The sequence below is a fragment of the Trichosurus vulpecula genome, chromosome 5 (genome assembly GCF_011100635.1).
Source record: "Trichosurus vulpecula isolate mTriVul1 chromosome 5, mTriVul1.pri, whole genome shotgun sequence".
Classification (NCBI taxonomy): Eukaryota; Metazoa; Chordata; class Mammalia; order Diprotodontia; family Phalangeridae; genus Trichosurus; species Trichosurus vulpecula.
Genome location: NC_050577.1, coordinates 97,265,565 through 97,289,098, shown reverse-complemented (window position 1 = coordinate 97,289,098; position 23,534 = coordinate 97,265,565). Strand labels below are relative to the sequence as shown.

General features: G+C 40.3%; 1 protein-coding gene across 1 annotated transcript in view; it reads left to right on the top strand.

The window, feature by feature from the left end:
• Window positions 1-9,330: 9,330 nt before the first annotated feature.
• Window positions 9,331-23,534, top strand: part of LOC118850956 (contactin-associated protein-like 2) — a 210,773-nt gene continuing 196,569 nt past the window's right edge. Inside the window, exons 1-2 of the mRNA XM_036760566.1 lie at window positions 9,331-9,553; window positions 20,683-20,816. Of these exons, the coding sequence (XP_036616461.1) occupies window positions 9,349-9,553; window positions 20,683-20,816 (339 nt within the window). The 5' untranslated portion in view covers window positions 9,331-9,348. The remainder of the gene's footprint in view (window positions 9,554-20,682; window positions 20,817-23,534) is intronic.

Genomic DNA, 23,534 nt, shown 5'->3' with positions numbered 1-23,534 from the left:
GGAAATATGTTTAAATCTGTGCATCTCATGTTTCTTTGGAGCCGCTGTGATTCTGCTTTGCTCATTGAGCACAGCACCTTCTTTGATGCAGGCATGCCATGTTGAGCGGTCCTTTGCCAGTGTCCCTCATGTCACAATCAATTCCATAGTTTTTCAGGCTTGAAAGTATCCTTGTATCACTTCTGACTTCTGTGCAAGCACTTGCTTTATGTGAATTTTCCATAAAACAGTTTTTTTAGGCAAACATACGTTCAGCATTTGAACAACATGGCCAACCCATTTGGAGTTGTGCTCTCTGCAGTAGAGTTTGAATGCTTGGCAGGTTAGCTCAAGAAAGGACTTCAGTGTCCAGTACTTTAACTTGCCAGGTGATCTTCAGAATTCCAAAGACAGTTTAAATAGAAGCGATTCAGTTTCCTGGCATGGTATATTGTCCAGGTTTCACAGGCATGCAACAGTGAGGTCAGCACCGTGGATTTGTAGACCATTTGGTAGACAGTCTAACACCTCTTCTCTCCCGCACTTTCCTTTGGAGTTTCCCAAACACTGAGCTAGCTCTGGCAGTGCATGCATCAATTTCATCATCTATGTGTACATCCCTGGAAAGTATACTGCCAAGGTAAGTGAATTTATCCACAACATTCAATATTTCTCCATTTGCTATAATCAACGGTTCTACGAATGGGTGGTGTGGTGCTGACTGGTGGAGAAGCTCTGTTTTCTTAGCACAATTCAAGGTGGTTTGGGAGAAAGGAAGTGGTTTCCAGGATCAGGAAGGGCTTCATGGAGAAGCTATGTCTTGGAAGAGGGGAATTCTCTTAGGTGGACGTGAGGAGGGAGTGCATGCCTGGTATGAAGAACAGCTAGTACAAAGGCATGGATAAAGGAGATGAAGTATTTATTGTATGTGAGAAACAGAGAGAAGATCAGTTTAGCCGGATCATGGTGCAGGAATAGGAATAAGGGATGATGATGCTGGGAAGATATGTCAAAGTCAGGTTGAGAGGTTTTAAAAGCTAAATAAAGGAATTAATTTTTCCTAGAGTCAATTCTAGATCACTGATGTATAATGAATAGGGCAGTGTCATGGTCTGATCTTCACTTTCAGGAAAATCATTTTGGCAGCTGTGTTAAGGATGAACTGGAAGGGGGGGAGACTTGAAGCAAGGAGACCAATTAGGAAGCTCTTGCAATAATGTAGGCCAGGGCTGTCCAAAATATGGCCCAAAGGCGGCATGAGGCCCCCATTGTGATCTTATGGGGCCCGCCTGTGGGTTTTGATTTTCATGAGCGAAAAAATAAAGTAATAATTTGCATGGAATGCGTATTAGATTTTTTAATTCAGTCCCTAATAAATAATCTCGTTGATGTTAATTTTCTTTGGTGTTTTTAATCGGTATTACAGACCGAACATATCGCACAGAATTTTCAATCGATCTGTGGGATGTGTTCTGTCTGTACAATGCAGACTAGTCAGTATGAACCTACCTTTATATTGTTATGTTGTCACTTTGCTGTTTTGTGTTTGCTTTAGCGCTTCACATGTTTGCCTGTAGTATTGATTATGTGCATTCCCCCACTTTCTATTAGTGTGCTATATTTTTTATTCTTGGTGCAGCTCTCAAATAATTATTTTATTTTAATGTGGCCCTAAGATAACATAAGCTTGGACCATCCTGGTCTAGGCAAAAGTGATGAGAGACTGAACTGAAGCTGTGATTGTATGACTTGAGAGAAGAGATGTGCTGCAGGACATAATGTGGAGAAACAGTGAGATTTGGCAAATGATTGGATATGCAGCGGAGGGAGAGTAAGGAAAAAAAATGATGACAAGGTGATGAACCTGGGAGGCTGAAAGAATGGGGTGCCTTTAAACAAAAGAAAGAAAGTTTGGAAAAGCAGTCAATTTAGAGAGAGAACAAATAAGTTCTCTTTCAGAACTTAGGTCCACATACGTTGGGGTAGAGGTGTCTCTGGGGCATATAGTTTGAAACATTGAATGTAGGTAACTGGTGAAGTTCAGAGAGAGCCTAGTAGATCTGTGAGTTATTTGCATGGAAAGGATTGTCAAACTCATGGGCACTGATGAGGTCTCCAAGAGAGAAAGAAGTTCACAGTTTCATGTAAAATCCTCTTTTTTTGTTCTTTGTGCACTGAACTGTTCATGTTTGTAGGTGGTCAAGTTCATAATAAAAAAGAAACAATTTTAACAGACAAGAGCTAGGAGTAAGTAAAGAGGAATCCAGGCATCTAAGGATCATATGGGGTTAGGTTAGGAATAAGAAATGAGGTGCAAAAGAAAGAACCAGTACAGAGGAATTACATGGGAGAGGGGGACTGTTAGTTCTGGAAACCTACTTTCATCTGGAATGGGTTTAAGATAGGAACAATACATATACATCTAGAAGAGTATAAAGTCTTCTAAATTTAGAAAGAAATAAAATACTAAGGGGATAGAAAGTGGGGAGAGGATAAGGGAGGGATCCTTAGAAGAGAGGGTGAGGGAATAGGTTAAAGAGGGATATAGAAGGGTGTTTAGATTAATGGGGATGGGATAAGAGAGGGATCCTTCAGAAGATAAGAGAGGATCTTTAGAGGGGAGGGTGAGGGAATAGGTCAAAGGGGCATGTAAAGTGGTAATTAATTTTATGAGAATGAGAGGATAAGGGAGGGATCATTGGAAGGGGGTAGGTTAAGTAATAGGAGGGCAAGGTAGCAAATAGAAGTAAAGTAGAGGAGTCAGGAGGGATACATACAAACATAAAAACAAAGATTCGGAGTAGAATCTGTTAGGGAAAGCATATGTTTTTATACATATTATATTAATCATATCATATCATATATTATATATAATATGTATCCCAGGGGTAGAGGGGGAGGAAGGAGGAAAAGAGAACAAAGTAAAAAATGTTCAGCAGAGAACAAAAGAAAACCTACCAGGAAGCAAAGATGGACTGCTCTCAGCACAACACATAGTATTTAATATATAGGCTTTCCTGAAATGGAAATTTATTGTGATATATTTTGAATCCTTTCTTGCATTCTGCTGTACACATAACTTTTTTCTTTTCTTATTTTATATTTAAGTTTCAACATTTAAGTATATTTGTTTCTTTTGCTTTTCTTATGTTTTAAGGTTTAATTTTTTAAAAAGATTTTTTCTGAGAATGTTAAACATTTAAAATAGGTTGCTTTGAAATTTATTTCTGTGACTACAGACAGTATGGCATATAGAAGAAGGCACTAAGCTGGTGCTCAGAACACCTAGGGGCTGATCCCAGCTGTGCCACTGATGTGTTATGTGAACCTTGGCAAGTCACAAAACTGCTCTGTATAAACTTCAGTTTTCTCATGTGTAAAATGTAGATGATGTAATTTCTGAAAGTAGCATACCATTTTGAAACTGATGGAAAAAGAAAGATGGTGAAATTCTCAATACAAGACTGATTAGTGGAGTTACGGTCAATCAGGCATTTACTGAATGCCAGCTCTGTGCCAACTATGGGCAGCTAGGTGGCACCATGGATGGAGTGCTGGGCCTGAAGTCAAGAAGACTCATCCTCCTGAGTTCAAATCTAACCTCAGACACTTATTAACTGTACGACCCTAGACAAATCACTTAGCCTGGTTTGTCTCAGTTTCCTCATCTGCAAAATAAGCTGGAGAAGGAGGTAGAAAATCACTCAAGTATCTTTGCCAAGCAAATACCAAATGGGGTCATATGGAGTCAAAGATGACTGAAAAATAACTGAAACAAAAAACTACGTGCCAGGCACTTTCTTGGATACAAAGGCAAAAATGAAATATTCTCTGCTCTCCATGAGTTTGCATTCTCTTAGGGAAGACAGCATGTACATACATAAATATCTGCAGAGTAAATTTTAGTTCCTACTTCCCAATAGTATTTTGGAGATAACACGAGATAATCGTAAAGCGCTTTGCAAACTACAATGCCACATAAACACTAGTTATTCTTATTTTTATCGTATGCAGAATAGATACAGTGTAGTTAACTGTAGGGCTGTTAAGGAAGGAGGGTACTAGCAGGTAGAGGAATAAAGGACTTCTTATATTTTGGATAAATCTTAAAGGAAGTATGGGATTCTGTGAAGCAGGAATAGGAGGCAGAGCCTTCCAGGGCAAGGGGGACAGACATCCCAAAGGCACAGAGAGAGGAGATGGAGCGCTACGGGTGAGGAGAAGAGAAAACCAATTTTGCTGAAATGTAGAGGAATAGAAGAGGTGAGAAGGTGGAGATCATCTCTACTGAAGTTCAAAAGACAGATGACAGCCATTCAGAAAACATCTTCCTTTAGTTCACTTAATATGCACTTAGATTTTCTCATCTAAATACAGGACTCGAGTGGGATAAGGCAGAGGACATAAGCCAGTAGAAGGAGAACCAGATTTGGAATCAGAAGACCTGGGTCCTTCTACTTCCTACACATATGGCCTTAGACGAACCATTTCATGTCTCTGGGCCTCAGATACTTCATCTATAAATTAATAGGTTTGGCCTAGATGAGCCCCTGAGATTCCTTCTAACTCTCAATCTGTGATCCTGCCAATACCTACCCTTTCTATCTCACATGGTGGTGGAGGATCAGAAGAGCTCGTGTATTAGAAAGAGGTTTGGTAAACTGAGAAGGACTGTGAGGATGATTTTATCTATGTCTTTTCCATTGGGAAGATTCTGATTAGTCACGGGCCCTCAAGATGTGTTCCTGTAGAATAAGAAGACCCCGGATTAAATCTGACTCTTATCACTCACATGTGTGACCTTGGGCAAGAGATCTTGGGCCTCAGTTTCCTCATCTATAAAATGAGGGGGTTGGATTTGATGACTTCTGTGGTCCCCTGTAACTCTAAGTCCACGAGCCTGTCTAAAGACAGCCATGGCTGGATGACCTCTCAAGGTCACCAGCGGCTTTCTGTGACTAGAAATCATATACTAGGTATTAGAAAGTTTTATGAAACCTGACCTAATTTAAGAAAGATCCTGCCCTCTTGCGTCTCAGGGAAGCTAGAGTCAGTATTTTGTGTTTTCTCTTTCCCTCAAGCAATCAGATTGTAACCTGATTGTTTTTACTGAGTGTGTGTTATTAGTCGTCCCCCACTCCAGTGCCTCTGTGGTGTTCATTCAAGGTCACCCAAGGAAGTATGAAGCCGAGTTACTTTGAGCCTTATAAATTAATGTTACTTTAATCATTTATTCACTGAGTATGTATGGACTATTCTCCTAAAGATTATTACAGTCCTGGAATTTGACTTTATCTGAAATGGTTTTGAAGTGATCGAATGACAGCTTTAAATCTGTCACTGTAGATTTTAAATTATTTACAGCTATGTGAGGCCGGTGCTTTAACAGTTGGTTTATGATGTGATTTCAGCTTAACACTTCTAAATGTGGTCTCTCTGCTCCTGCAAAACCAACAGAAATCCACCAAGCTTTTTAACGACGGTCCCAAAACATATGAAAAAGTGATCTCCATGGCATAGTTTGGCTTTTATTGTCCTCTCTTTTTTTTTATCATTCTAAATTTTCTCTGCTCACCTGCTCTGGAATGACTACAAGTCAAAATGACAGACTCATAATATGGGACACATAGCTTGGCTTCCTGCCTTCTCTTGGCCCCTCCTTCCTGCTAGGTATATGTTGTTACTATGGATCTGAGGGCTCAAGTCTGTCCATAACTCTGAGACCACTTTTGCCCTAGGCCAAAAGATTTTCCAGGCTCACAATGTCAGAGACTTAGTATCTAGCTCACTTTGCCTACACTTCAGACAGTAAATCAGAGCTTTAGAGGCTATGGCGACTTTTCCAGACCAAGTATGTGGAATTGGAATGCAATGTTCTGACTTTTCATCTTTTCAGGATCTCTCATAAGGTCTCTAACCCTGTATGCCTAGTTTGGATGCTTGTTGCCTGACTTCCCTAGGCTCTATATCTTTTTCAGGCCTACGTCCATGATTCTATTCATTCCACCATGCATTAGCTAACTTCCCTTGACTATGAAATATTTAACCCCTTTCCAATTCAAGGCCACGATAGCCTGCACCTTCTTCTATCATGGGGGTAATGGAAGACCTTTGATTTTGAGTCAGAGAACTTAAATTCATAGTAACCTCCCTGGGCCTAAATTTCCTCCTCAGTAAAATGAAGGATTGACCTCAATGACCTTGGAGCTTCCTTCCAACTGTGATCCTAGGCGCTTTTCTGCTACTTGCTACCTGAGTGGCCTTAGGCTAAACTTTGCATTTTGCCTCCAAACAGCCCTGGTTATCTTCAGATATGTAAAGACAAAGAAATGCTGATCTCAGAGGCCAGGCTGTCTGGTGCAGATGTGCAGTCTGCTGGAAATGTTGCCTTTGAGGGCAGCTAACTCGTGCAGTGGATAAAGAGCCTATCCTGAAATCATCTTCCTGAGTTCAGTTCTGGCCTTAAACACTTCCTAGCTGTGGGATCCTGGGCAAGTCGCTTAACCCTGTTTGCCTCAGTTTCTTCACATGTAAAATGAACTGGAGAAGGAGATGGCAAATCACTCTCAAAAAGAGTCTGACACAGCTGAAAGAATTCAACAACGGCGAAGGTCAACTTCCTTCATGAAATCCTTTCTGCCTACCCCAGCCCCCAGTTTGAAAAATAATAATAAAAAAAAAATCATTGCCTTTGTGCCGTATAACTGGTATCAACATTGCATTGCATGATTTATGAATACTTGTTCGACAGAGCCGCAGTTAACTTGGAAAAAGAGCTTTGTTCCCAAAGTTTTCGTTAATTAAGATATCACTGCACAATATTCACTACTTTAGAATGTATTTCATTCCTTTTTTTGATTTGATTAGTCTAATTGCAGAAATAAATGATTTTTTAAAGTCCGCCTTTAAAAATTCACGTCAGTAATGATATTTCCAAGCTATGAGCAATGAGAAGGAATATCTTATTATAGAATCCAAGATCTAGAGTTGGAAGGGATCCTAAAAGTCATCTTGTCCAACCTCCTTACTTTATAGATGAGGAAATAGAGTCGTGAGGAGGTTAAGTGACTTTTCCAAGGTCACAAAGTAAGTGACGGAGCCAGTAAAACCCAGGTCCTCTGATTTTAAAGGGTGCTTTCTCCTGTACCACACTGGCTCCGTAATTAAATTATCCTCCCAATTAACCATATTAAACCTTTCTCAGACTCCCAGGATGAAAGGCACCTTCTTTTTATAGTGAGCCATACTAGAAGCTTTTCATATAGGGATGTATGGGTAGAAAAAATGAATCAAAATTAGTATTCTAGTAATAAATTAGAATTTAGAGATCTCACAATGAGGATGGCAGCTTAAATGTTGGCGTTTGAATCTTTTCAGAAGAATTGTGATACAGCAGGCAAAAGATCTGGAATCCATCTTTGGTTCTGTCTCCGGGCTTTTGGCAAGCCTTCAGCCTCTCTGGCTATTAGCTATCATAACTGGCCTTTTGATCTCAACCTATTCCTTGACTTAATTTCCCCTGATTTCTATGTCAGTTACCAAGACAAGATATCGCTACTTGTGCCTATAGTTGAGAAAATGCACCATGACTTTGAAAATCTTTAGTGGCAGCTTTCTAAAAGACCATGATGTAGAAATGTTGCTCTGTAAAAGTCTGTCGACAGAACATGGTCGTGTCTCTTTTTCCCTTATCTTCCTTTATTTTTCTTTCTGTTGATATATCCCTCCCTTTCCTATTGGTCTCTGGCCCTTTCTTTCTCTAAATTCTTTCTGCCTTATTCTCTTAAACTAACCATAAGATAGAAATGAAGTATGAGATTTTAAAAATTAATGCCTCAATATATTGGCCATGGATAGGCCACTCAGCTTCTCAATTTGCTCATCTCTATAAAATGGGAATGATCATACTTTCATTGCCTATCTTACAAGGTTGTGGAAAAAACACTTTGTAAATCATAAAATGTCATATAAAGTGAATTAATATTAACTAATAGTATATGTCCCCTGTTTTTCATTCAAAAAAGTGCATTAGTAGAGTGTTTTTATTTTTCATATTTTTTAAGTTTTTTTAAACTTGTGGGGCACTTTATTATGTCTCTCCATGTTCTTCAACAGGAAAAATATACTCTACCCCTTTTCTTGAAAATAGCAAAACCCTTCTCAATGGATTTTAATGGTTTCAGCTTTTGCCATGAATTTTAATGAAAAAGAGATTAAAGCCATAATTATGAAATTTGGACAGTAGATCTAATGCCAGATCTGATTTATCTGAATTTTCAGATATCTTCATTTTAGGCATTGATGAGCATGAGGGGAAAAAAAAAACCATGAACCCACAGCCTTATCTTCCAAATTTGGGGAAATACTGAGTCCAATTTCATCAATTAGAATGTGGGATTTAGAGATGGCTACAACCTTGGTGATCTATTCCTTCCCTGCTCTCATATTGAATGATTCTGCATACTGATGAAACTGTAAGAGGTAGCATAGTATCATGATACTCTAGAAACTAGGGCCGAGTTTAATTAGAAATGGTCCAAAGACTGCTCCTGCTGGCCCTGAGCTCCAACTTTCTCACAGATCTTAGATTCAGATCATGTCAATAGTGTCCTTTGCAATTATGTTCTAGAAAGGCCTACCCTGGAGAGGGTAACTATGTGATGTCATGGCCTTTTAGAATCCCTTGTTCGCACAGCCAGACCCAGGCAAAGGAAGAAGCAACCAGGGGTCTACAGAGCGAGAGTGTCCTCGGCAATTGTGCTGCCGTTCCAGGAAGGGTACCTCATAATATCTCTGTGTATGCAATGTATTTCTTCAACTTAAATGAATAGTTTGTGCTAAGTATTGTATAGGAAACCTTTTTCTGGTATGATTTATATTCCTCAAATTTTACATCATACTTCTGTGAATTTATTAATAAATTTGCACTCTCTGTTTTATGATTCCAACTTTATTTTCCTTTATGATTTATCACCAGGGTTCACCCATGATAGAATTTGTACAAAATTAGTGCTGTTAATTTTAGTTTTAAAAATCAACATCTTGCTGTTGATCTCCAAATTCAACAGGGAGGACTAATGTCAATGTTTCATTTAGTGCTAATTTTATGCAACATTATATGTAATATCCACTTCTGGCAACCCAGGATACCCTCATTTGGTCTACCCTTGTTCAGCCAACTGTCTGTCACTGGAGTGAGAGGACATGAATTAAAAAAGAAACCCTGTCATCCTAACAAACTACTCAAGTCTATGCTGCCCAGTTGGAGGTATCCAATGGCATGATAGCCTTCTGTGACTTTCCATTATGTTTAGGTTTCTCTTTTTTTTTTAACATTCCCCAGATGTTGGAGCTTTTTTTGAAGAGGGAATGTGGCTGCGGTATAACTTCCAAGCAGCAGGGGCCAAGGATGCCGCCAGTCGAAGCGGGAACTCTCCTGACTCCCAGAACTCTACACCAGACCTGGACAAGGAAGAACTCAGTTTTAGCTTCAGCACCACCAAGGCTCCCTGCATCCTCCTCTATGTCAGTTCTCACACCACAGACTTCCTGGCAGTTCTGGTTAAACCCTCAGGTAAGGATTTCCACACTTCTCTGGGTCATGATTCACCTGGGCTAGAATTTTCAGAAGTTCTCAGAGGATGAGAAGGGTTGTGCTCACCTGGGTAGTGGAGGAGAGTCTCTAAGGAGGAGCACAACATATGTAATCTCAAGGCCAGATCGGGTCAGGTAGCAGAGGGACAACAGCTGATGCCAATACCCGAAAGCTGGGATGAGAAGAGAACTAACACTGTTTAGCGTTTGGAGTTAAGGGATTCTGCTTGAACACATTTACTAGCTGTGTGACCTTGGGCAAGTCGCTTAACCCCAATTGCCCTGCCTCCCCCCCCTCAAAAAAAGAGATTCTTCTTGAATTTCAGGAGCTAAAGTGCAGGTATCATCATGTCATTGATGCTTTGTCCAGTTCAAGCTGCTTCTCAGAGGTCTGCTGACAGTGATGTGCCAAGGAATCCCACTTCAGGTTCAGACACCCTGACTGAGTCATAAGCCTCTAAATAGGGACAGAAATGCAGTTCTACTCAATAAGCATCAATTAGGCAGTTACTGTATGCAGAACACTGTGCTAGGACATCCTGGGGTATGAAAGTTTAGATGGCATGGTCTTTATTTTATGGATCTTACAGTCTAAGATAGATAGATGTAGTTTTGCTCTTCTCCATATCCCCAGCGCTTAGCACAGTGCCTGGAAAGTTTACTAAATGCTTGTTGATTGACCAAGGAATAGGGATAACAACTCAGTCTGTGATCTCTTATATAAGGGACTCCCCAGCAAGGAAAATCCCTCTATTAATGCAGGTTGGTAACTTCTCCATGACTTAAAGTCTTAGACAGTTGTCATGAGGTCAGAATGGCTTGCCCACTATCACACGGCCAGTATGTCGATTTGAACCCGAGTCTTCCTGGCTTCAAGGTGGGCTCTCATACGCTGTAACAATTGATCTCTCTGTGACTTATATAGGAAAAAGAATATGCATTTATGTAGTGCCCATTATGTGCCAAGCACTTTTAAAAAATATTATTTTACTCCTTGCTCACAACAACCCTGTGAGGTACTGTTATTATCCAAATTTTATAGCTGATGAAACTAAGGAAAACAGAAGTTAACAAAGCTTCGTGGAAGAAGTGACATTTGATTTAGACTTTAAAGGAGGGTTAAGAATTCAACAAGTGAAGAGGGGAAAGCAGCACGTTACTTTGATCATGAAACAAACACCCACAAACTTACCTGAAGCATCAAATCCCCACAATGCAGATGTGATCACCGTCTTCACTTTGGGTTTTCTCTAATGGTCCTGATGGCCACTATATGTTATGTCATCAGTTTGTTTAAATCACCACCATTTAACAACAATGTTTAACAACATTTAACAACAGAATTTTTTTTAATTGCAAAATGAAATAGCCTCAGATATCTGAATTATATAATTATATAATAGAAAGAGAAACTGCAATTTGTTAAGCACTTTATAAGGTAAACTATAAAGTCTAATATTGTTCCCAATAATAAGACTTCTTTAGTAGACAGCAAGCTCCATGAGGGCAGGGACTGTCTCATTTCTGTATTTTTCTCCCCAGTGTCTCACTAACTGCCTGGGATACAAACCTAGTACCTGGTATGCAAGTACTTAGTAAATGCTTATTGATTTATCCTCATTAACTAAATTACTTGTAATATGGTTAGATTCACACACACACACATACGCACATACATACATACACATATACAAACTGATCTGAAAATTTAAGATTTCTTAAAACAAGCTTTATTTGGAACCATTTAAAATGCATATTTTAACATTTTATTTGCTAGAATTTCACCAAAGTTCTGTTTGAAGTAACGATCTCCAGAATGAAACGTTTCCTTTTCCAACCAATAACCCACCTCCCCATTATCCCCCTTTGCTATTGCTGTTCAGTCGTTTTTCAGTCCTGTCCAACTCTTTGTGACCCCATTTGGGGTTTTCTTGGCAGAGATACTGGAGTGGTTTGCCATTTCCTTCTCCAGCTCATTTTACAGATGAGGAAACTAAGGCAAACAGGGTTAAGTGATTTGCCCAGGGTCACACATATAGTAAGTGTCTAAGGCTAGGTTTGAACTCAAGAAGATGAGTTTTCCTGACTTAAGGCCTGATGCTCTACCCACTGCCACAAAGCTGCACCCCCATCATACCAGCTTCATTGTTATTGTTTTAGCTGCAACAAAGTCTGTAAATTTGTGCAGGGGTAAAACAAGTCCCTGGAAGATATGTGGATGTCTACCCAAATGTCCCACTGTTACTTCAGATTCACTCCACTCAGGAGTGTTCTGCTCAAACTAGCTTCCCCACCCTCCATACAACCCTATGTCTTTCAATGGTGCTGTCATTTTCCCAGTCACAAAGGTAAAAGAACCTTGCAGTCACCTTAGACTCAGTCCTTCTACCATCAGCCTCCCTCTCCTTTCTTCACCAATCCAAACCAATCATTCACCAAGTGCATCTTTTGTGAAATATTTTTCATCTATTCCCTTATTTTCACTCATTCTACCAATACCCTAGTCCAAGTCCCTCTCACCTCACCCTAGTACTAAAGTGATCATCTCTGTTTTTCCCTGTTTCTAATCCAGGCTTCTTAAACTTTTTCTACTCATGACCCCCTTTAGCACTTCACAGTCTCTGACAAATTCATCTACCTAAGACACTGTTTTGCATTATTTTGCCTATGCAAAACCTTCAGTGGCTCCCCAGGACCTATGGGATAAAGTCTAATTCCTTAACCTGGAATTCAAGGCCTTTCATAATTTGTCCCCTAGATGCCACCCTCACCTTTCTTTCTGCCATTCCTGTACACGAAACATTTGTTTGAGCCAAACTGGTATGTTCATTATTCTCCTACTACAACATGCACCTACCTAAAAACAATAATACCTAACATTTATATAGTGCTTATTATGTGCCAGACACTGTGCTAAGTGCTTTATAATTATTATCACGTTTTATCCTTTGGGAGGTAGGTGCTATTATTATCCCCATTCTCCACATTAAAAAAAACTGAGGCAAACAGAGTTTAGTGATTTGCCCAGGATCACACAGCTAGTAAGTCTGAGGCCACATTTGAACTCCACATCTGGCTCTGTATCCACGGTACTACCTAGATGCCCCTAGCCTTTTGTTTATCTTCTTTCTGCTTCCTAGAATGCCTTTTATCATTCTTTTTGCTTATTTCAGTCCTATTTTGCTCCAAGGCCCAGCTCCAAATTCCAAACCTCCTTGTGAAGTCTGCCTCTGACTGGCCCAGTCCACACTGGTTTCTTCCACCTCTGAGTTGTATGAGCACATACTCCTCACTTAGTGCTCAGTATAGGCTGTCTCATATTGCCCTTTCTTATTTGTCGGATCTTCCTGTCTAGAGTACAGGCTCCTTGATGGGGTCCAGTCTTTTAGTTATTTTAAATTGTTACACTCCCTAAGTTTTGGTGCCCAGGGACAAAGTCCCATTCACCTCACTCAAGTTCCATCCCTGATTTTTACGACTTATGCAGCATACTATACTCAGTTATAGTCCATAAATGTGTGCTCATGATGACGGTAACCAAGAGAAAAGAAATGTTAAGTACATTTTTTTACTATGGACCCTCACACAGAAATAGTATGCGATGGTTTTAATTCATTTAGGAGATGAATGGGAGATCAATGAAGTAGCTCTCTTTATTCATCATGTTATATTTTAATGGTTAAACATCAATACTCCTCTCACTGTTATATTGACATCCTTGTACAGGGAATGTTGACACCCTCTTACAGAAGTATTTTAAACACATCATTTGAAATTTATTACTTAAGTGTATTTGAATAACCATTTTGAGCCATTCACCATATTCTAGCTTCTTAACTCTCATGTCTCCCTCAGAAGAAGTTATTTCTGTCATTTTTAAAGGATAAAACCATAAAAGTGTAAAATTTTAAAGAAAAAGGAAGAAAATCATAAAAATTAATATAATAAACCTAAAACCAATTTTACTACTGTTATGAAAGCATGGAAGTATACATAAAAAGGAGATTTTAAAGGTAAAGGCATCTAGATGTTGACATAAATGTGAATTCTCCCCTACCCCACCTCAGCAGCAGACAGCCAATAAAATTGTATTAAGTCCCTCCTGTGTTCCAGGCACTGTGCTAAGTGTTGGGAATACAAAGAAAGTCAAAAGACAATCTCAGCTCTCAAGGAGCTCACAGTCTAAGATAGAAGGCAATATATAAGCAATTATGGACGAACAAGCTATATACAGGATAAGTTGGAGATTATCAGCAAAAAGAAGGCACTGGAATGAAGAGGGAACAGCAAGTCCTTCCTTTAGAAAGTGGGATTTCAGCCAGATTTACAGGAAGCCAAGAAATGGACCTAAGGAGGGATAGAATTCTAGGCATAGGGGAAAGCAAGTAAAAATGCCCAGGGTTGGGTGTTAGAGTATAATGTGCCAAGTTCAGTATCACTAGATTTAAGAGTACAATGGGGAAGGAGGTGTAAGGTATAAGAATACTGGCAAGGTGAGGGCAGGTTTTAAAGTGCTTTTAACACCACATGGAGGGTTTTATATTTAATCATAGAGATAATAGGAAACCACTAGAGAGTGGTTTTTGATGGGGGTTAATGGGGGTGGGGCAGAGTTTGATGTGGTCAGATCTGTGTTTTATGGAAGTTGAATTTGGCAGCTGAGTGGAAGATGGACTGAAGGAGAGAAACAAGGAGACCAACCAGCAGGATATTGCAATAGTCCAAGCATGAAGTGGTGAGGGCCTGTTCCAGGGTGGTTGCAGTGTCAGAGGACAGAATGAGGCATATATGAGAGATGTTATGAGGTACAGTGGACAAACTTTGTCAACAGACTGGATACGGGAGGTGAAAAACAGTAAGGAGTCAAGGATGATCTATAGGTTGCAAACCTAGAGACAGGTGGTACAATCTGTAGTAATAGGGAAATAGGAAGTGTGGAAGGTTTGGGGGGGTGGATAATAAGTTCAATTTTGAGTTTAAGGTATCTGCGGGACATCCATTGAGATTTCCAGTAGATAGTTGGAGATGCAAGGCCAGAGGTCAACAGAAAGGTTAGGGCTGGTGTAATATCAATTAAGTTGGGTGTCTTTGATTGAGTCTTATTAGGTGCTAAACCCCAAGCCCAAACCCCTATCTACTAGGTGCTAAGCCTATGTGGGCATGAAGCCCTCAGGGTCCTAAGGGCAGTTGCTAAGACCAGAGCCAATAGTAGGATCCTGAGTTCTGGTCGCTCAGATGACATTTGATGATGGCTAAAGAGTGTATAAAAAGAGGGACAGAGCTATTTGCTTAGGGCTCTCACTCTTGAAGGTATGTTGATGTGGAGTCTCAGGGCAGCTGTAGTTAAGAGCCCTCCAGCTTGTAAACCCGGACGTTTGGATTTTATTAAACTCTGACAACTACGAATCCAGATTTGAATCAGACAAGATCTGTCTGTTGATGTTTGTAATTTGTTTGTGTTTGCTCTGAAGTTCAGGAGTTCTTTTGGGGGTCTGTCCTCTCCATGCTGTTCCAATTGCCGCTTCCAAGTCCTGAGGGGCGGCTGGACAATAAAGGCAACAGGGTAGGGTCCCTGGGGGTCCAAGGCACTTCCCACACCCCACCATAAACACCCCTCCCTCCTGAGTTCCAAACAGGCCCAAGGGGAGGCTGCAAAAAGGCACACTTATCTCCTTGCTGCAAAGTTTACATCTTGCCCCAGGGCTGAATTCCAAGCCCCTGAGTTTCTGGTCCTCTAGCTCTGGCTGGTCTATCCTGGCTTCTGCCAGAATCCAGATCTCCATGTAGGCAGTTCTCCATCTTTGCACTCACCTCACCAAAGTTGGCTGGAAGGCAGATCACTGCTCTCACCTTTCCAAAGTTCTCATGTAGGCAGTCTTCTTCTCTGTTTGGGTCAATATGTAGGCAGCCACCATCTGCTTCTTCTCTCTCCTCACCAGCTGCTCCCGCCAAATCTGCATAAAGGCCATTCTCTGATTTTTCTCTCAAGTCTATACGAAGGCAGTTCTCTGCTCCTGTTTCAAAACTTCATATACAATACAATATCAAAACATTCACCCTTTCAGCACAGTCCTCCAGAGCCAGGCTTATCAGCTCAAGCTCTCAAAGAAGGGATTATCTCCTGCTCTGGGCCCCACTTTCACTGGCCTGTTTTCCTTCAGGCCTCTTTTGCCCCTGGGGCTCCACAGAACCATAGCCACCCCAAGTACAAAGAGCAATCCAAAAACTGGGAAACATTCAACCAACCCAGTACCCCAAAACACCATACTTTCCTTTTAAAATGCAGATCCTGCCATGACTACGCCATTTGTTACAACAATCTGCTAGCAGCTGCTGAAGGGGTGTAAGACCCACCAACAACCAGCACACAGAAAGCTGCCAACATAGGTGCTTTTGATCTGCTTTACTAAGGAAAGCAACATTAAAGGGTTAAGAATCTTAGTTTAATCCAGCATACAAATATCATTCACTTAGTTCAGGGGAAAAATCCAGCACCCTGAACTTCAGAGCAAATACAAACAAATTACAAACATCAACAGACAGATCTTGTCTGATTCAAATCTGGATTCGTAGTTACCAGAGTTTAACAAAGTCCAAACATCCGGGTTTACAAGCTGGAGGGCTCTTAACTACAGCTGCCCAGAGTCTCCACATCAACACACCTTCAAGAGTGAGAGCCCTAAGCAAATAGCTCTGCTCTCTCTTTAGCTGTCACCAAATGTCATCTGAGCAACCAGAACTCAGGCTCCTACTATTGGCTCTGGTCTTAGCAACTGCCCTTAGGACCCTGAGAGCTTCATGCCCACATAGGCTTAGCACCTAGTAGATAGGGGTTTGGGCCTGGGGTTTAGCACCTAATAAGACTCAATCAAAGACATCCAACTTAACTGATATTACAACTGGATGAGTAGATGTGAGAATCATCAGCATAGAAATGAGAACTGAATCAGTGGAAGCTGATGAGATCACCAATTGAAATTGTATAGAGGGAGAAAAGAGGAAGGCTCAGCACAGAACCTTGTGGAACATCCATGGTTAGTGAAGAGCCATCAAAGGAAACTAAGAAGGAGTAGCCAGATAAGCAGGAGGAGAACCAGAATAAAGAAGTGTCAGGAAACCTAGAGAAAAGAGGTTATCAAGGAGAAAAGGATGATCAACCAGATCAAAAGTTGGGAGGGGAAGACCGTCAGGTTTGCTGGTCAAAAGAGAAAGTTACTATTGACATTCTTAAGGGGACAATGACTGAGAAAAGGCCATTAGATTTGGCAGTTAAGAGATCACTAATGACTTTGGAGAAAGTGGTCTCCATTGAGTGATGTCAGAAGCCAGACCATAGAATTAAGAAGAGAATGAGAGGAAAAGGAGTAGAGGCAGTTACTGTAGAAGTCCTTCTCAACGTATTTAGCCACAAAAGGCAGAAGACAGATGGTTTGATAATGAATGAGAAAGAAAAGATCAGGTGAGAGATTTTTTGGTTTGGTGTGGTTTGGTTTGGTTTGGTTTAGTTAGAATGGGGAAGACTTGGGCATTTGTGGGCAGTAGAGAAGCAGCCAATAGAAAAGGAGAGATTAAAGGTAAGTGAGATTGGGAATGAGAGGTACAATCTGCTATAGGAGATGAGATGGAATGGGATGATTTGTGCAAGTAGTACATATTTACAAGTTTGCTTTGGTAATGAGAAGGGCCATCTCGGTACCACAGAAGGCTTCTATGAGATGCGAGTTGAGAAACAGGGGGAAAAGGGAGAGAAAAGATGAATTTGTAAGAGGCACAAAGCAAAGAAATTGTTAAGACTCTCCACTACCTTTTTATACAGGAAACTTACAGATTTAATACAACCTGAGAGGCACCACAGAGCCATACAATGTCGATATAGACCACCTGTCAATGGCCTCAATTTCAATCAAATATGAAGCAAGGTTCTCTGTTGAAAGGGTGGTGGAAGGGAGCTATGTGAGGTTTAAGTTGGGAGAGAAAATTTTGAAGAGCCACTGCAGTTAGTAGAAAAGTGTTTCAATTAGGGAGGTATAAAGGATTGCCTTGCGGCAGTGAGGGTGCAGTTGAGATTACATAACATAAATTTGTAGTGCATTTAGTCAGCACACTAATTTTCCCTTGCTTTATTCAGTAGCATGTAAATAGGAATGAAGTCAGTAGTTGATAGGAGTACTCCAGGGCTGAGGCTTGTCAGGGCAAGATAATAGTAAGATTTCCAGAAACTAGGAGAGGCAGCACTTCATGGCAGGATCAGTGAAATAGAACGTGGAAGTAGATGCCACAGTTAACATGTAACCTGCTAGAAAATGTACTTTCTGAATTTCACATTAAAAATTTTTTCCAAAAGTTAGATATTCCTTTAACAAAATGAAATGAAATAAAATAAAATAAAGTCTGTGTTTGCAAAATTCCAAGTGACCAGATGAAATCTTCAACCACTTAGTCAGTTGTCTACATGGTGTCCAAAAAAAAAACCTCATAAATTCTTTTAAGGAATTTGTTCCTTGTTTGAGGAATAAGAGGCAGCATGGAACAGCAATTTGCAAGCTGACTTGGAAGAAAATGAGTTTAAATTTGCCCCTGACACATAATGGCTGTGTTACCTTCAGCAAGTTAACTCCTCAATGATCTATACAACTCACTGAGACTTTTAAGTTACAGAGAAAGTACAGAACTGTACTGGTGGAAAAGATTTCTTCACCTGGGAGTTTCCTATACCAAGAATATCAAGAATACAGTTCCAGACCCTACTCCCTAAGGCATAAAATGAAAGAAAGATGGCCTGGTTATATAGCAAGAACAAGAGATAGCTGACGGACCCTGTGTGTGCTTTATTTATATCCACACAAGGTCAAGAGATCCAGGCAGGCATTCCTAACATTTTGGCGGGCATAGATCCTTTTGGCAGTCTAGTGAAGGCTATGGACAACTTTTAAGAATTTTTTAATTCATAAAATAAAATACATAGGATTTCCACAAACACCAATTATATTGAAATAAAGATACAATTCTTCCCATCCAAGTTTATGGACCATCTGAAATCTACACATCAACCCCAAGCTAAGAGCCTTGATCTAGAGAAAGTATCCCAACAAATTAGACCAACCCCTAATCATAGAGGAAAGACATGCAGTCTAGGCAGGAATTGATAGGTTTCAGTCTACTCCTCTGGAGGGAGTACTCACATGGATGAGATCATGGATCCATTAAAGATGGATGATTGAGTATAAAATAAATCCATTCCTATGAGTGTAAAAAAAAAGCCTAGACAAAAGTATAAAGAAATTCAGGAGGCTGAACATAAATAAGGAAGTCATAAACTATCATATATATATATATATATATATGTATATATATATGTATGTATGTATGTATGTATGTATATACATATAAAGAGAGAGAGTTTTAAGAAACAAAAGAGAAGAAAAAACAGGAAATAGAGTTAACTCTTTATTTTTACCAGTCCTGCTTTCCAATGTAGCAATGTCATTATGTTGCTTACAAGCAAGCAGAATACTAAATTACTTAAAAAGGAAATGATAGCATAAATAACATAAATGATCATAGCACATCAGAACCAGAAGGGACATCAAATCCTCCTACAATGGCCATTCACAGACGGTCAGAGGGTCCAGAGAGGAATGAAATTTGAGTTTGAGAATTTGGAAGAGACACTAATGGTATAGAGAACAGACCCTGAATAGAAAAGGAATAACTAAATTCACGTTTTTGTGATAATCTGGCTACAAAATGCTTTACATGCAAGATCTCATTTGGTCTTTTTTTTTTTTGAGGCAATCAGAGTTAAGTGACTTGCCCAGGGTCACATAGCTTAGTGTCTGAGGCCACATTTGAACTCATGTCCTCCTGACCAAGGCTGGTGCTCATTTGATCTTTACAACTTCTGCTCATGGATGAGGACACCAAGGAGCCTCAGAGAGATTAATTGTCTAACATAAACCTTGCCTCTCCCTGACCATGCTCTGCACACAGGCAGTGACTAATAAATGTTTGTTAAATTAAGTAGCCTGCCCAAGGTCACACTTCATAGTCTAGAATTAGTTCTGCAACTAGAACCAGTATCCTAAATCTGCATATAGAGTTCCCTCCATTATACTGTGCTATCTTCTGCTACAGAGTAATGGAAAGCATGTTGAATCCAGAGTCCAGAGAACTTGATTCAAATCCTACCTCAGCCACTGACTACCTGTGTGACCTTTGAAAAGTCATATCCTTCTGGGCCTCGTTTTCCTCATGCAAACAAAAGAATGAGATTTCTCTCTAAGTTTTCTTCCAGGTCTAAATCCCAGGATCTTTCATCTTAAAAACAAATCCGTTGATTTTTAAAAAAAACATAAATAAACAAGGAACAAAATCTATGGCTGTTATTCAGATAAAATGAAATCACTAAGTAAATAGATTATCCCTGGTCATTTTTAGAAAGATAAGAAAGAGATAAATGAGAGAGAAGAGGTAGGGACAGAGAGAAAAACAACTGAATATAGAAGAGGCAAGGGGCAAAGCCTGAAAACTTTCATCCTCTGTTATTTACATAAGGATTGATGCATCCTATAGAGTAAGGAAAATCACCATGTTCATGGTTTCTTAGAGGCCACCAACATTTTCATCTATTTATCCTTTGTAAATTGTGTTGACTTTAATATTGTATACTCATGATTATTTTATGTGCCACATGCCCTGCTCGGCTTATAGCATAAAAGCATCCCTACACCCTGTGTTTATTTCTAATTTCCAATACTTTTTGGTGAAGCCTGCAGCAGTCTCCATAGTGCTATATTGCTACACTCATAAATTCTAGGCATTATCCCAACTTTTATAATTTGCACAATTTCCTGCTTTGACATTAAACCGATGGCCAGCAATGGCTCCTTGTTTGCAAATAACAAACCCTTGCCTGCCCTTAGAGCTTAGATCTCCAGGATTAGCATGACTCCAGAGCAGTACCTCAGAGTTTTCATCCACCATATTATTAATGCAGAATAAGATGGGGAAGAGGGTTTAGGAGAAACTTAAAAGGGAAAACAAAAGATGAGCATGTAAGAGGCATAAAGCAAAGAAATTGCTAAGACTCTCCACTACTTTTTTATACAGGAAACTTACAGATTCGATACAACCTGGGAGGCACCAGAGAGCCATATAATATTGATGTAGACCACCGAAACATGGCAAATGGACAGCCTCACAGTGTTAACATCACCCGTAATGAAAAGGACATAATTCTCCAGGTAAAAAAAAATATCTATATATAATACATTCTTTATATGTGGCAACACATATTTTTATTGCTATTTCTTCCCTTACAATTTTATGACTAGTAAAAGTATAGATATATAATTCTTGCAGAAAGGGCAATAACTGAGTTGATGGCAAAAATATTATTGGGGTATGGGTATAGTGGGGAGACTGATAATGGGTACTCTTTGTTTTGTTTTGTTTTGTTTTGGCTGTCCCAACATGGAGCTATATCTAGGTCCACTATTTTTATCCAACATGCTGTCTTTCTTATACATAATCTCAGATTCCTGAAGTTTATACTGAATGCCAGCATGGATTACTCTGGGTTTGGCTGCCCATTTCTTTTATTATTCACACGCACGTACAAATGTCTCTCTGTGACTCCTTCTCTCTCTGTCTCCTTCTCTCCCTCTCTGCCTTTACCCTAGTCTTAAAACCACAACCTCACTTCCCCACCCCAGGTTCTGATTCCACTTCAGGCTCCAGAACACAAGGAGGTGGTGACTTTCTCATGCAACTTCCAAACCATTTCTGCTTCATCTATTGCCCCTACCCCACCAGTAGTTTCTACGGTGAAAGAAGTGGACCTGCACACGCCATGAATAAAACATGACAAGGGGAGGTCTCCTTGGGAACTAAGCCAAAAGATCAAGGATGGGAGCTGTCATTGTATTCTCTAGGAGGAGATCAAAATAGATACCTGTCAGGAGAAAGGACAGCGGGGGATGCTGTCTTGTCAGAGGAATGTGGTATCATCTGGCAGTAGTTCAGCAGTCTTTCAGCTCTCATTCACATTCAGGCTGGCTGTGATGGGAAGTTCAGACTGTAGAAAAGTGGCAGAGGGTATTATTGCCTCTCTATTAAAGGATCTGCTGGGTGTCAAAGGCATAACTCAGTAGCAAGGATGATTTAATCAGCCACATGCCTCTTTTGACAGTTAAGTGTTGTGGGAGGGATGCTCCCTCAGATGTGGACACTAGCATTAACAGTTTTTTCTGGGACCAGTCCAAAGTTTTAACTGCAGTGTACACATGCTTACTTTCCCAGACAGCGACAAAATTCATTCTTATCTATAACTTGAATTTTAACAGGGGAAATGAATAAGTGAAGGATTACACACCCTATGACTTCATATGATTTATGCTTCAGTCGTGTCCAATTCTTTGTGACCCCATTTGGGGTTTTCTTGGTAAAGATATTGGAGTGGTTTGCATTTCCTTCTCCAGCTCATTTTACAGATGAGGAAAATGAGGCAAACAGGGTTAAGTGACTTGCCCAGGGTCACATGAGCTAGTAAGTGTCTGAGGTGGGATTCCTGACTCCAGGCCCAGCACTCTATCCAATGCATCTTGCTGCCCCTTCATAAGATTCCTTTTGCTAATTTAATTATATATGATTCTCTCCAAACCTGCACCTCCCTCTAATTTCCCTATATCTTTTGAAAGGATAACCATCCATATAGTTGCCTAGGATCCTGTCTTCCTCCTCACTCTCCCTCCACCCCACTCCACCCCCACACAGTTCTGTTCATCAGCACCTCTCCACCTGGGCTTTCCTTCCCACGGAAGAAACCTTAATTGAAGACATCATCTTTTTGGCTAGACTATTCTAAGAGTCTCCTTACTTCTCTTCCTGCCTCTGGTCTCTGCTGTCTCTAATCCATCCTTCACATCATTATGTGGAAAATCTTACTTAGGTACCACTTAAGGCACGTCATTCCTCTGCAACTGGATTACCTCCCGAATCAATGAAAAACTCTTGATCCTACTAGCATTTGAGGCCCTTCTCCATCTAGCTCCAACCAACCTTTCTGGTCTTATCGCATATCCTTCCCTTCACATATTCGGTCTTTTTATGTCTTTTTTTCAAGTGTCTCCCATGCCCTGAATGGATTAACCCTGACTTGTTCTTCCATTTGCAAAAGTTTCTCCATTTCTTCAAGGTCCAACTCACATGCTACTTCCTCCAACAAGAGGCGATGAGACTATGGAGTGTGCTAATTACCTACCCCTCCTGGTCCTGTGAGTTGGGCAGTCCGAGAGAGAAGTGGATGGTGAGAGATACAGTGTAGGCAGGGAAAATTAAGTTCCAGCTAGCAACAGAAGGAAAGAGGATTTGAAGAAGAGTGCAAGGGTAAAGAGTAGTTTGTTAATAATAGACTAGGGTTACAGGGAACACCAAAAAGGACTGAGATGGGTGGAGACTAAGGGGAAGGAGGGTTGAGGTATACCAGTATGAGTATGGGTAATGGGGGCAAAAGGGGGAAAAACATTTACATGAACAACTATAGTATAAGTATAAATGAAGGGCTTAAGGTAAGTGCTGTGAGACATAGGCTGTAGTTCCTCAGGCTTTGCAGTCATGTCAGACACTTTGTGACCCCATTTGGGGTTTTCTTGGCAAAGATACTGGAGTGGTTTGGAATTCTCTTCTCTAGTAGATGAGGAAACTGAGGCAAAAAGGGTTAAGTGACTTGCCCAGGGTCACACAGCTACTAAGGATCTGAGGCCAGATTTTGAATTTAAGAAGAGTCTTCCTGACTGCAGCCCTGCACTCTATCCAATGTGCCATCTAGCTGCCCCCATGAGAAATAAGAAGAAAGAGAAATAATCTTCAGCTATTCAGATGGAGGAAGAGATAGATGCTGTATCAGCATCCTTCAGTAGATGCTGTATTTTACTTTTGCTTAATTAGATGATTGAGGTCAT